The sequence below is a fragment of the Danio aesculapii genome, chromosome 2 (assembly GCF_903798145.1).
Source record: "Danio aesculapii chromosome 2, fDanAes4.1, whole genome shotgun sequence".
In the NCBI taxonomy this organism is placed as follows: domain Eukaryota; kingdom Metazoa; phylum Chordata; class Actinopteri; order Cypriniformes; family Danionidae; genus Danio; species Danio aesculapii.
In genome coordinates this window covers 19,875,162-19,890,538 of record NC_079436.1, presented here as the reverse complement: position 1 = coordinate 19,890,538, position 15,377 = coordinate 19,875,162, and the positions used below count along the sequence as shown (strand labels likewise).

The following is a 15,377-nucleotide window of genomic DNA, read 5'->3' as shown; positions in this document are numbered from 1 at the left end:
TCCAGTGTTGGGTTGTGGCTGGAAGGGCATCCGCTGCGTAAAACATTTGCTGGATAAGTTGGTGGTTCATTCCGCTGTGGCAACCTCTGAGTATTAAAGGGACTAAGCCGAAAAGAAAATGAATGAAGAAGTTGGCGGTTCATTCCGCTGTGGCAACCTCTGATTATTAAAGGGACTAAGCCGAAAAGAAAATGAATGAAGAAGTTGGTGGTTCATTCCACTGTGGCAACCTCTGATTATTAAAGGGACTAAGCCGAAAAGAAAATGAATGAAGAAGTTGGCGCTTCATTCCGCTGTGGCAACCTCTGATTATTAAAGGGACTAAGCCGAAAAGAAAATGAATGAATGAATGAAAATAGAAAACAACATGCAGTTTAAATTTTCTGGTTTTACAGTATAGTAAATAGAAAACCAACATTGAATGCTTTTGTATTGGAAAAAAAAAATATGGTTAAACATTTTTTTTTAGTTAAAGCATCTTATTTTTACTTTTCACCACTAAAATTCAGTATATATATATATATATATATATATATATATATATATATATATATATATATATATATATATATATATATATATATATATATATATATATATATATAATATATATAATATATATATATATATATATATATTTAGTTTATGTTAATAATGATTAATGTGTTACTTAATGTGCCCCATTAAAGTTGTCCAAGCTTAACATAAGAAGGCTATAGGCTGATTTCCATAAAAAGGGTACTGTAACTATGGCCCTGTTTCCACCTTCTATTAACACAAGTTATCATTGATTTTATTTGCAAACACACAGAATCACTTTCACTTGGCATTAGCTTTAAACATGTATCTCATAAATACTTGTTGAAGTCAAAATTATTTCCTCTTATTTTGTGACAGTTTACATCAGCTTTGCAAGAGCACCCATGTATGGTACATCAAACCAAACAAATATATGCGGGTTACAAGTGACCTTGAAAGCAAGCAAATGAATAAGATGTGGATGGCAACACAACCCCGACTGTAATCTGTGTGTACTGGTACAACTTAGAGAAGCACTGTATAAATACCTTCCCAACAACAAGTCCCATTATGATCAAATATTTGGACAATATAGGCAAAAAATAGGTCTTTTGTGACTCTTTAAACACATTTAAACTCATTTGAATATGACTCAACCAATGACATTTTTTTTTTGAACAGGACTACATAAAAAAATTATGTTTGTTCAGACTACTTATTTAAAATAAGCTGAAATAACACAATTCTTGCGATTTATTTATTTTTTTTTTAATTTTATTTATTTATTTTTTTTTGGGGACAACTTAATTGTTTTATGATAGATGCACTTAAATTAGTTAAGTTAACTTTGTGTTGGGACTACATGAATGAGGAAACCGACTGCAACAAACCATTTAAGTTCAGAAACGAATCCTAATGAGTACTACTTGAGTGAATCCACTTGAGTAAACTAAGCAATTTGAGCACAGTAAAACCTAATAAATGAGGAGAACTCAAACCAACTGAGTACTGTAAAACCCAATAAGTTAAGGCAACTCAAATCATTTGAGGAAACCAATTGCAACAAACTATTTGAGTAAAAAAAACTAATCTATATGAGTACTGTGAACTTACTCCATTTAAGCTAAAGTAATAAGGTATTTAATTAACTCATTACCTTCAACACTGAGTTCAAAACTCTTTTCAAATGAGTAGAATTAACTTTCAGTCAATTTTGAGTTAAATATACACTCATTTCATTTGATAAAGTGGACTGTTGGGTTTTACAGTGCACACACAGAAGTCCACCGTGAAATTACCTTTATCAGTAAGTTTAATTACTGAGGAGCTATTGAGATTTTTCTTTTACATAGACTAAAAACCCAATAAGTTTAGGTAACTCAAACCAGTTGAGGAAACCAGTTGCAACAAACCATTTAAGTTAAAAAAACAAATCCTAAAGAGTACTGTGAACTTGATCCACTTGAGTAAACGAAGCAATTTGAGCACAGTAAAACCCAATAAAAGAAGAGAACTCAAATCAACTGAGTACTGTAAAACCCTATAAGTTAAGGCAACTCAAATCATTTGAGGAATCCGATTGCAACAAACTATTTGAGTTAAAAATCTAATCTATATGAGTACTGTGAACTTACTCCATTTAAGCTAAAGTAATGAGGTATTTAATTAACTCATTACCTTCAACACTGAGTTCAAAACTCCTTTCAAATGAGTAGAATTAACTTTCAGTCAATTTTGAGTTAACTACACTCATTTCATTTGATAAAGTGGACTGTTGGGTTTCACAGTGTACATGATTTTACAGTGAATCTGTTGGTCAACCAATAAAAAAACAAGTCGAATTTGCAAAAGAGCTCTTATTTTAGCAGTTCATTTTGCGGTCTGTTGTCCTTACCTATAAACCGACAAATATAACAAGCTAAACTGTAATACTTAAAAACAAAACAGTCTTGTCCTTAAGGGTTAAACCTCCTCCACAGCACGTGCCCCACCGCTATCATAAACACCAGGCGTCTGGAAAGAGCGTGTGCCCACTTGACTGCACACTTTCACCTCACACTCATCACGTTTATATAAATCTAAGGCTCCACAGGTAGCGTTGCTGGGCGGGAAGTGCAAGATTAAAGTATTAGCACAGACACTTGGGCGTTCCACAGACATTCGCCCAACAATATGAACAAATAAAGTAAAATGACCTCATGCTTTTCCACCCACAACACCCTTTTCAATCCACCACAGCCTCACGCTAGTCTGTTACACACTCATCATCCAGTCTTTCAAGATGCTGAAGTGAAATGGTTAAAGGATTCTCTGGCTGACACTGTTGTTTTTACATAGCTGAGGTGAACGGAGGAACGCTCATTGTCAGGGAACTTGAACCAATGGCATGGCTTGACAGGTTCATTCTCTCTCTTTCTCTCTCTCTCTCTCTCTCTCTCTCTCTCTCTGGTTGTGCGATGAGTCTTAAAGCGCTCCTAAATAGCAACAAGTAAGCATGCGGCTGGAGAAACTCTCAGTGGGACATGAGGATAGACAGAGAGGGGGTTAGAGAGGGGGAGTGAAAGACGATTGAAGGCGTCCCCTCCTCAACACACTCACAATGTTGAGTGCTATATACTTCCTACGAAGCTTCTTTAAGGTAAGGGCGCTTCAGACGCTTTTCATAGCCTTGTGCTTGTCATAGGCTGTTGGGACAGATTAACATCAAGCTGTCATGGTGGCTAGTTTTGGCTATCGGTTCTTTTTTTTTTTGTTGTTTGAAGCTGCGCTTAATAGGTTATCTTGTAACTTGGCTTCTTGGAAAAGAGGATGAGTTCACTGGAACATTTTTGAAATGTTTGCTTTGGTGAAAGAAATGTCAAGAGTGTTAAGGTGAAAATGGCTGTAGCTGATCATGCATAGAGTGTTAGGATCTGTTGGTATTTATTCTACTGAGCTTTGATTTTTAGTTTTGGCAACACTTCCATTCATTAGCATTAGTTAATTACTTTAGTTAACATGGACCAACAATGAAAAGTACTTCATAATTATTGATTATTCATGTTTAAACTGGACTGCAGCAACTGTAGTTATTTTTATTTTACTCTTACATTGCAATATGAGGTGGGATAATGGTATAAGGACAGGTTTAGTGGTAGGGTTAAAGGTTGATTAAGTGGTAAGATTAGAGTCAACAGAGTGTAATTATGCATGTAACTACAGTGATTTGTTTCATGTGTAATAACATGCTTGTATTTGTATAAAACACACTGTAAAAATATCTGTAAATTGACAGTTTTCCATATCCTGTGGTTCATGTTTTTGAATAGAATGATGGAACCTTGATTTTTCAGGTTCAACAAAAGCTTTTGTTGTTGAAAAGATTGTAAAAGTCACTTTTATTTACATTTTTATTAGTTTAAAGTGATATATTGTCTTGGTCGGTGTTTTAAAACAACAAATTTGCAGTTTACAAACCTGGTAATAACCTGCCAGTACATTTTCTGTAATTTTACTTAACTGTAGTTTGACTTGATTATCTATATATTATTTGTTTAACAATATCTTGTCTCAATATATACTAAAATATACTAAAATATCTACAATGTTGAATTTTTAAAATCAAAAGTTGACAAAGCAGAAATAAAACTTCCACAATGCAATTCACAACCGTAAATAAACAGAAAACATCTGTAAATCACAAAATACTGACCTGTTAATTAAGAGATATTATTTACAGTGCAGTATATGTACAACGCATCTGTAAAAATGCCCATAAATTTGTGTGTTTTGTGATTCATGGATTTTTTTTCTGTTTATTTATGCTTTTGAATTGCATTATTGGACCTTGATCTATCCTGTCTGAAGAAGTGACTTTTGTTGACATTTTTAATAGTCCTAAAAGTTATAAATTGTCTGGGTTGCTATTATAACTTGCAATACAAAAACATTGTAATAAACTGCCAGTATAATATATATTTTAAATTACTAATATATTTATAAAAGTCACTTAATTAAGCAGCAGAGTTGAAATTTCAATATTAAAAGTAGATAAAGCAGAGTTTAGTGTCCCATAATGCAATTCATAATCATAAATGAACAGAAAACGTTTGTGGGTCACAAAATATGCAGACTGTTAATTATTGGATTTTGTATAGTATGTGCAATAAATAAATAAAAAAAGTTAAATCTTTGTACTTTGTAGTTTTAAAGACGCCTAATAAAATGCCATTCATTATTTTAATTAATGTAAATAAACTAATGAGTAGGCCCACATTGAAATCCACAGATTTCTGCAGATTTTTAGCCCATCGAGTCTGTATTCACTTGTGTAAATGTGTGTACATTTATATTTATTCAATTATTATATTTATTTAAATTAATTTCACTAATATTAAAATGTTCATTTGATTTATGTACAATACAGTTTGTAAAGTCAGATTTTCTGTCTTTTAGTAGATATATATAATATGAGAGACTTGCTTTGTTTACCAAATAAGTGGAACTAATTGGATTTGCATTGTAAACATTAAATAAAAGTTAAAAACATATTATTTTTTATTTCATATAATACATTTTGTAGTTGTGATACTCCCAAAATTATTCCGCATAAATCCACAGACTTTTTACAAAATTCTCAGCAGAAATAGCCAAAAACATCCGCAGATTCTGTCTGGCCCTACTAATTAGCAGTGTGTTATGAATGTGACATTTGCAGTAAAATTTCAAAACATAGGTTCTCATAGAAAGTATGTTATCATTATATGGAAACATCTGTTTATTTTTTCCAAAACAGACTACTGGGATCAAAAAAATATCAATTTGTATTTGAATTTTTGGATTTAAATGAGAAAAATAAACATACTTTATGGATGTGACCTAAAAAGTTAGCGAGTTTACTGTGTATAACATACTTTGCAGAAATTCTGTGAGATAAACTGCACAACACAAAATAAATAATGCTTATCAAAAGGATAGGAGTTGGCTCTCTGTAGAACAAATATCATTTATTTTATTTTATTTGACATTTTAGCATTTATGAGGAAAAATCTCCATTATGGATGTGACATCTCTCCGTTATGGATGTGGCAGATGTAAAATTGGCACTTGTGTTACTTTGGTAAATCAAATGTTATTGTTTGAAAACATTAACAGAAACATTTTTAAGTATTTTATAGTGCTTTAGTAATAGTTTAGTAATACTAAAACGTCAAACGGTTGCGCTATTTTGTTGAAAACTTTTTTTCATGGCAAGGTTGACATTTGCATGGAATTACTCTAAAACATTATTAAAATTGATAGTTGTTTCTGTATACCAGGGGTGCCCAAACTATTTCGTATGAAGGGCCAAAAAGCAAATACCATTGAGAGCAGTGGGCCAAAGACAAATATACCAAACTACAGTAAATTACATAAAAGTTGCCATGGGTGATTTCCTCATGCTGAAAACACTAGACAAGCAGAATCTGCCTTTTACTTGATTTGCTCACCAAAGTCTCTGCGTTGTCAGGTGATAATATGTACATTTTAACAAAATCTGATTCATTTACATCATTTAATTGAAACATTTAACTTCAGTCAGCTTTTAACAACAAAACAAACAAACAAACAAACAAACAAACAAACAAACAAAAAATGCTGCAACAAGCATTGTGTTTTATTTCTTTCAATAAGAAACGCCGTCTCTCCTATCTTTCAAATGATTTCCATTTTATAATGAAATTCAATCAATAATTTCAAACCAAACATTTTACTTAACCTGTCAGTTAAACGTTCAGTACCCTCTTACCAAAAACATACTGTGGTACAAACAACTCGTCATTTCCGTGCACTCTTACACCCCTAGTCAAAAGTCTGACAGACTTCCCATAAGAGCAGTTTGGTCATATCCTTGAGCTTGTAGATCACATATGTATTTGATTAAATGAAGGACGCCCAGATCAGCCCTGGACTTTCTCCCTCTGAGTCAGTGAAGCTTCACCGGCTGCTGTGTTAGTGTGCATGAGTGGACTCGCGCACTTGGAAGGCAGTGTTGGCAGCGTCTTCACAGTTGTCATGGATTTGGGGAGGTGCAGTTTAAAAAATGATTTTCAGTGGCATAACAAGAGAAGTGTTGTTTTTTGGCTTGATCAATGCCTAGTTTTAACAGAAAGAGAGAAAAGAGCACATCCAGCCAGATGAATTTACTGTCACTGTCACTGCAGAGAAGGAAGACCTTTTACATGCTGCCATTGGCTTCTAGTGAATGCAAGAGATTTTTTTTTGTCAGTGCCAGTGTTCCTGGTTCTCAAGACACACTCATGCATACTAAAAACTCAGACAACTGAATAGAAATAGAAAGAAATGTATGGTATCTGCATGGTTTGCAAACAGGAACTTAAAGGTAATTGGAGAGACTTGGAGAGTACACTTTATATCATAAAAACACTGCCTTTTCAGGTTGTTGGATGACATGAAAAATTCTACTGTAAAACAAAAATGTCTTTAAATTGAATACAGTGTTCAAATTTAAAGTATGCATTTATCTCATCCAAACCTAAATAACAGTTGCAGTATTCATAACATAAAAACCTTCTATGCTATAAGAGTTAAACTTGAGTAATTTCTATGCTACAATTTGTCCATATTTTTCCATATTAAAAAAACAAGAATAAAACAACAACAGAGAATAAAACAGTCATGAGACTGATGAGTTATAAGCTCGAAGTCGTACATTTTAAGATGTAATCTCTCACTCACTCATTTTCCTTCATCTTATTCCCTGCTTTGTCAGAGTTCGCCACCGTGGAATGAACCACCAATTACTCTTGCAAATGTTTTTGAATGCAATGCTCTTTTTGCGACTGCTTTTTCAGCCGCAACCCATTGAGAGTACACTACCCAGTGAACACCCAGTACTGGGAAACACCCATACACCCTCTTCATTACACACACACTTATACATCGCAGCCGATTTTAGTTTATCCAATTCACTTTACTGCATATCTTTAGATTGTGGGGGAAACTGGAGCACCCGGAGGAAACCCATGCGAACACGGGAAGAACATGCAAACTCCACAAAGAAAGGCCACAACGATTTATTACAATAGTCAGAATTTACACATACAGTATGCAGGTTTAGCAATAGTTACACAAATATATTACTTAATTTCCCACACCTATGATTTCAGTGGTTAGCACTGTCACCTCACAGCAATAAGGTCGCTGGTTTGAGTCACAGTTGGGGCAGTCTGTTTTTCTCTGTGGAGTTTGCATGTTCTCCCTATGTTTCCTTGGGTTTCCTCCGGGTGCTCCGGTTTCCCTCACAGTCCAAAGACATGCAGTATAGGTGAATTGGACGAACTAAATTGGCTGCAGTGTATGAGTGTGGGGGAATGTGAGAGTGTATGGGTGTTTCCCACTACTGTATTGCAGCTGAAAGGGCATCCGCTGTGTAAAACATATGCCGGAAAATTTGACGGTTCATTCTGCTGTGGTGACCCCTGATGAATAGGGGACTAAGCTGAATTAAAATGAATGAATGAATGAATGAATGAATGAATGAATGACCTATGATTTCAATCCACAGACACTTTAAAAATCAGGGTGTAAAATCTGCATTCTGATTCACTCCAAATGCAGCCAGGGGCTGGTTCCCTATTGGCACTGGGTTTCAGTACCTAAACCCGGGTCTGTCAGTCTGGCAGCCTGTGGGGTATCCCTAACCAGTAAAAGCTGCTATTCAGTCCAGACCTTCTTCCATCAATCTAAAGGTTTTGGTGTTTAGATGTGTTTAAAAGACAATTGCTGTGTCCCAATTCGAATACTTATCCTACGCCCTAAATTTTTTTTTTTTGTGAAGGAAGTGTGTAACAGAAGAGTATGCAAGCTTTGGGACATACTACTTTTTTTGTTAACAGATTGTTATGTTGCTTACTTACATCCCCTGTCAATCATCTTGACACATCATCCACATTTCTTTCATATTTAATTACTTACCTTATTGGAGAAGCAGCAGCAGGATAATCTCCAATTGGTGAGTCTTTCATGGAGAGAAATCACAGTTTTTTGGATAATTATGCATTCAGAAGTTAATGTCCACACATATTTTGATAGTTCACAGTGTTGTTGCAGATGAAATATAATATAAATATTTTACAGTTGGCTGGATATTAATTAATAGTCATACAAACAACTTTACCAAAGCCTCTCTACTTGACAGTTGCTCTCGCGTGTCCGCCATGTTTGTAGTTTATATACACTTTTTTAAACACGTCCAAGTTAGGTATGGGACGATGACCGTTTTCAAGGTTTACCCATTTTCAAGTCAAGGTTTTATGCCCGCCAAAATTTTCTGCTATACTGTTCCTACAATATATGTACATTTTTTAATTTACATTTTTTTTAGAACAACATTATCTCCAGCAGAAAAGATATCCAAAGATGCCATTTTAAATTGTAAAGAAATCTGTGTTTTTGAAACAAATGAAGACAGCAGAAGTCAGTGATTCATTTGAAGTATTTAGCCTGACATGTTGACTGTATATTATATTTAAAATGTTTCTTAAAATAAAATATATTGTGCACAAAGGGGGAAAAGTTTTAGTTTTTTACTCAGACATTTAAAAAGAAGATATTTTAGAGTAATAATCACACTACCGTGATGCCGCAATGTTTTTATCCAAGGTTATCATACCATCAGAATCTTATACCACCCCATGCTTACATCCAACATGCAATGTACTGTGGGCAATATTAGCGGTTACAGTATGGATGGTTCTACACTTCGAATTGTTACCAAAAACCACCTCCAACTCCCACCTGTTTAATAGTCTGTAGAAGTCTTGAATGCCTTGATTAGTCAGATCAGCTGTGCTTGATTAGGGTTGGAGCAAAACTGTGCAGAGCTGCGACCCTCCAGGAATCCAGTTTGAGACCTATTCAGTAAACATCTGGGAACCTTTGACACTCTTACTTCAGCATACTACAGTTTGGGACATACTAATTCCATTTTAAAATTCTATTTGGGATGGATAGTATGAGAATTGGGACTCAGCAAATGTTTTCAGTCAAAAACAGGAAACCTTTTATGCATGTTGCCTGTTTGTTTGACATTGGCATTCATGTGACTTTTGTGTATTTTTGAAAAAACACCATCATTGGTGTACCCCAAAATTAAAGTCTTTGAAAAAAAGGATGTCGTTAGTGTTGCTGTTGCTCATGTGTTTGCTAAATCTGTGAATTTACTTCACATTACGGCTACATGATATTGGAAAAGTTTGACATTGCGATATTTTTTTTCTCTCTGTGATATACAGTATATTGCAATATAAATTCAATTTCACCAGATGACTTAAATAGCTCTATTTGGGAAGTCATTCATTTAGATGGACTAGGATGATTTTGTTGGAGAGTGAATTATAAAAATATTTGTATATAAATTACTATATGCATATAATAATCAAACTACAGTCATAAATAAACACAATGGAGCAAATATTAAAGTGAAATAAACAGTTCTTTATGGTTTTATTGAGAGAGTCTAACAGTGTTCAGGTACAGAAATTGAATAATTAAATGTTAATCAACATTGCATAGTCTTCATCAAATAAATTATTCAATAAAATTTATCTTTATTAACTTCTTTATGCACTATTAAAATGCTTTAAACTCAATGCTCACATAGTCACAGGCCTTAACAACACATACAGATGATAAAGTTTCACTCTATTGTGGTTCAGTTCTGCAGTGTGTAAACAAATCTTATGTGTTATGACCTGTGGTTTCTGCTCATCTATAATCCCTGCTCAACAGATGGGTGATGAAACAAAATACACAAATTTTAAATTACTGTAATTGACTAGTTTTTCTCGGGAACGATACTTTAAATAGTATTAAAAATGTGTACTTTTGCTTTGCCTTGAGTACATTTTGAGTTCTGTATCAATACTTCTACTCCACTATTTTCCTTCAACCTGCAGTCACTAATTTTTCTTGTCTATGGTGATTGGCTAAAGTAGAATAATCCGTCCTGTGAATCCCGTCCAATCAAATTGCACATAGAAAAATCCCATGGTACAGAACAACACCAAGACAAAGAAGACACAATATTGTTAGACTGTTTAGACTGCATGTCACTGATGAGAAGATGATGGATGGCTACTGTATGATGACTGAAATCGTCAAATCGCCTAAACAATAATAAATGCACTACAGAATGTTATGTTTTCACACACAAGCACAAAATGCAAGGAAGCGCATCGACCTTACACTGTTTAATACTCATTATTCACTACTTTTGAGTATTTTTACAGATACTTTTACTCTACTTGCACTACATTTTTGGGTAATAGTACTTTTACTTGAGTATTATTTTTCAGTACTCTTTCCACCACTACTACTCAACATTGCCAATCTCGCAATGTGACTATTTTGGACACACATTGCGATATTGATGCTTAAGCGATATACTGTGCAGCCCTACTTCACATCATAACCTACAGAAACTGCTTCTGTTTTTGAAACACTTCCTGAGGCATCTCTTCAGTTGTAACTCAGTTAAAGTGCTGTTTGTCTTACTCAGCTTTTTCAGCCGCCTCATCTGTGCTGTAAGAAGCTCTCGTTGAGGGGCATTGTTGATCTACAACACAGTATGTCACTCAACAGCATGAGTCAGATGATGATTGTGAATAAATGCATCCTCGTAACCCTGCTCTCCCTAAAAGACACGCTTTTAAATTCATAATCTGTTTCTTTTTAGCAGGAGTAGGCAGTTTATGCGTGAGCTCAGTCAGCATGGCCAGTTCTTGATCATTTCAGACATAATTTTGTAGACATAAGCTTAATCAATCAGCTGTCAAACGTCATGCTATGAACACAAACAGCCTGGACTTCTGGCCTTTTGTATCTCTCAACCCCAAGCTGAAATTAGAGCCGTGAAACAGCACTTTTTCCAAACAATACGGTTCTTAAGCGAGGAGAAGTTTGACAGGGGATCTGTCCCAATCTGATCTCCCGTCAGGAATATCGAGGCTCAGATTGCACTTGAATGGGAGTTGTTTTTCACATCTGTGTTTTCCCGAGGCATTTCGATTATCCGGTTTCTCTTTAGATGACAGTGTTTTGGCAAGTCAGCGCTAGACATTGTGGATAAAAGCATGGGTGTGGATGCATGTGTTAGCACGCATCTTGTTGTTTGGGATGTGTTGATGCTCGAGGCCCCCTGTTCTTCTGACATACAGGTTTGAGAATGCCGATTGCATACCATGCTCAGTTACTCAATACAGCGGCTTGTATTACGTTAGGCCTGACAGGGAAGTAGACGGCCAAATTAATGGAAGAAAAAACAAGGGTGTGCAGTAGGAGATTTATGTGCTTCATTAAGCAAAACATTTAGAGAAATGTGAGACTTGTGGCATGTGACACATGAGGAAGCTTTGTGTGGGACATCTGCGAATCCAAACAGACCACATACCAAACAATATTAAGTGTTTTCAGTAGCTTTCTGGCCTCAGCATGGCTTTTCCAAACATCTCATTTGGAGTAGCATAGCATGACTGATTACTGATTATTAAGCATTTTATTGTGTGTTGAATGAACCTCTAATGCAGTTATAATGTCTTACAATAAAGTCTTCCTCCAGAAGAAAATAAAGCGTATAAAAGCTATCGGCAGATTCTGCATTTCCCCAGAGTAGAGACAAGGCCAGAGTGTTCAGACACTGAGAACGAGAGAGATAACAGCAGAGGAATGCAAGCTCAACTCAAAGACCATGCATTAGCTGCCTATATTGTGAAGCAGTGGGGTTTTAGCCCAATCATTCAGACCATAGCCTGTGCTTTTCCTCATAGATGGTGCATTTAGGTTATTATGACTTTAGGCTTTAAGATCTCTGTGAAAATGTTATGCATTATCTCTATGGATCTTGGTCAGGGTTGATGTGACAGTAATTGGACGCATGTCAAAACAAGTTTTATGTGCAATCTGTTTGGTCCATCTTGAAACCGTAGGATGCATTATATTAGATTGTTTAACCTGCACTACAAAAAAAAGGCTTATTTGCTTAGTTATTAGTCTTGTTTCTAGTACAAAAATCTAAAAAGATGCATCAAGAAGGATGTTCCAGACAAACAAAATATATTGTCTTGTTTTAAGAAATAATATGCTAAAACTGCCAAAAGGGGTAAGCAAAATAATTTGTCAAAAGAAAAAAACAAGATAATTTGCTTACCCATTTGCATATCATGTTGTAAAACTCTCTTAATTTTGTCATATCCTTGGCATATTATTTCTTAAATGAGACAATATTTTTGTGTATCTAGAAAATGCTTGTTGACTTGAGAATTTTTAGATATATGGACTAGAAAAAAGGCAAGCTAGTTCGCTTTTAAATTATAGGTTGTTGACAGAGTTGGGTGTAATGCGTCCCATAGTAACACATTACTGTATTCTATTTATTCTAGTAATTTATGAATTACATTTAAAATTTGTGTAATTTGATTATAGTTACTAAAGTCAGTGTAATTGCTTTACTTATGTTACAAATATAGATTTTAGAAAAAAAAACTATTAGCTTTTTTTAAATCACGTTTTCTGCTGCAAGGTCATTTAATGAGCAGTCGCTTTTAAATTGCTGGGGAACGGAAGCCGATATGGTTGCTGTCGAGATTGGTTGCTTCTTTAAGTGGAAATACAGACATTACTGTAGTGTAAAAACAAAAATGTTACTGTGAAATGCAGTCATTGTCCTGTTTCTAAAGAACTTTAGATTGCTTTTAAATCGACCAGCAACTTGCTCAAGTTCTTGGACAGCAACCATTCAACTACAATACTCGTCGCCAAGGAGGACAGCGGCTCCAAAACAAACACTGCAGCCCAACTCAGCCTAAATAAGCCTAATTGGATTTTCGTCTTTTGCATGAGCATTTCGTTATTTCCAATGGAGGCGTGTGGCTTGCGCATGTATTCCAGTTTTCATGTATTCAAAATGTGAGCATTTACAGTTTGTCTCTGCAACCGCGGATATAGTATGTGTTTTTCCTACTATGAAAGTCAATGGTTACAGCTATCAGTTTTCTTCACAATGTCTTCTTTTGTGTTCAAAAGACCAAAAAACAAGTTTGGAACCAGTATATTGAATTACTTGATTAAGTAAATGATGAGAGTATTTTAAGTTTTGGGCGAACTATCTCGTTAAATCTTTTTTATATGTTTTAGATGTATTAAAAGTATCTTCAAAGTAAAGTATTCTGATTACTTTTTACATGAAGTAATTAATAATGTAATCAAACTACAATTTTCCAGTACATTGTAAAACCCAACAATTAACTTTATCAAACAAAATGAGTGTAGTTAACTCAGAATTGACTAAAAGTTAATTCTACTCATTTAAAAAGAGTTTTGAACTCAGTGTTGAAGGTGATGAGTTAATTAAATACCTCATTGCTTCAGCTTAAATGGAGTTCACAGTACTCATATAGATTAGTTTTTTTTTAACTCAAATGGCTTGTAGCAATCTGTTTTCTCAAATGATTTGAGTTGCCTTAACTTATAAGGTTTTGCAGTATTCAGTTGGTTTGAGTTCTCTTCATTTATTGGGTTTTACTGTGCTCAAATTGCTTCATTTACTCAAATGGGTTAAGTTCACAGTACTCATTAGGATTAGTTTTTGAATTTAAATAGTTTGTTGCAATCGGTTTCGTCAAACGGTTTGAGTTACCTAAACTTTTTGGGTTTTACAGTGTAGTAATCAGTAATTTGTAATATATTACTTTTTAAAGTAACTTTCCCAACACTGGTTGTTAATGAAATATAGGCTAAATTAGAATTATAACTGACAAAATGGACCAACAGTTTACATGTGTATGTTGCCTCATTACAAATGTACTTGGAAAATTTCACAATATACAAATTATACAATTAAACAGACCTTATGTGTCTTTGTTGTGGTAAAAAAATAAATGTATAATTCATATTTCCTGATGAGATGTGAAAAAAACTGTGTTTGGGTCTTACGTTATATCATTTTCAACCTCACCTGTATCCAGTTTTCACTTCCTTGACACATTTAGACATTATTGCTGTCAGTCAGAATCAGTGACAGTACTTGAACATGATACTGAAAAATTCTTAGTAGTTTAGGTGATGTTTTGTGTTAATTATAATTCATATTTTGCATATGTTTTGTGTTAGTGCTTTAGGCTTGTCAATGAATAAAAATGTAATTTGCTGGCATCCAAATCCCTATAATAATGAGTGATTCACTGAATCATTTAATGAGTTAATGTACTCTAAAAGGCTTCATGACGCAGTGAAAGCTTTTGAACTCTCAAAATGTGTTTTTCTTTGTTTTATTGAAATGTGACTTGATAATGTCAACTGCGCATAATTAAAAGAACAATAATTAAATTATCATAGATTATAAATATCACACATCCTTATTAAATGTGAGTTAAAAGGCACGTATAGTCCTTTTGATGAGTGGTATAATTATTGGTCCATATTGTATATAATGTTCACATCTATTATTTTATTTTGTATATACTGTAGCAAATGCTCAGCTCAGGTTTGTCAGTTAAACATGTTTTGGAGAAAACAGTTTCCTTGTGTTTCAGCAATTGTGTCTGTTTTGGCTATGCAACCACTAATAAAAAATATATCATTGTTTATTAAACAGGCTGCTGTCAATTAGAATGCACAAGAGAGAGCTGTGACTAGATTTTATAGGGAAAGGTCTTTTCCCAGTAAATGTCAGGTTTTCTGAGTGTTCTTCGAGAGTCTTCAGAGCATAGCTTTAAGTTTAGCCTTTCACAGCAGGGGAGCGTTACATAAGCTGCTCATCACCTCCTCATTATGGACAAGAAACCGCTTGTTATTTGGTCCGCTGATTCATCACGCTTTGC

The 15,377-nt window shown here is 34.4% G+C and overlaps 1 protein-coding gene across 5 annotated transcripts in view; it reads left to right on the top strand.

Annotated features, from left to right (window-relative positions):
- Window positions 1–15,377, top strand: part of arhgef4 (Rho guanine nucleotide exchange factor (GEF) 4) — a 153,455-nt gene that overhangs the window by 46,850 nt on the left and 91,228 nt on the right. The window contains exon 1 of one of the 5 annotated variants that reach the window (XM_056474307.1): window positions 3,007–3,157. The exons of the other annotated variants lie outside the window; for them this stretch is intronic. Coding sequence (XP_056330282.1) covers window positions 3,119–3,157 — 39 coding nt within the window. The 5' untranslated portion in view covers window positions 3,007–3,118. Of the gene's footprint in view, window positions 1–3,006; window positions 3,158–15,377 lie in introns of those variants that run through there. 5 annotated transcript variants of the gene reach the window in all.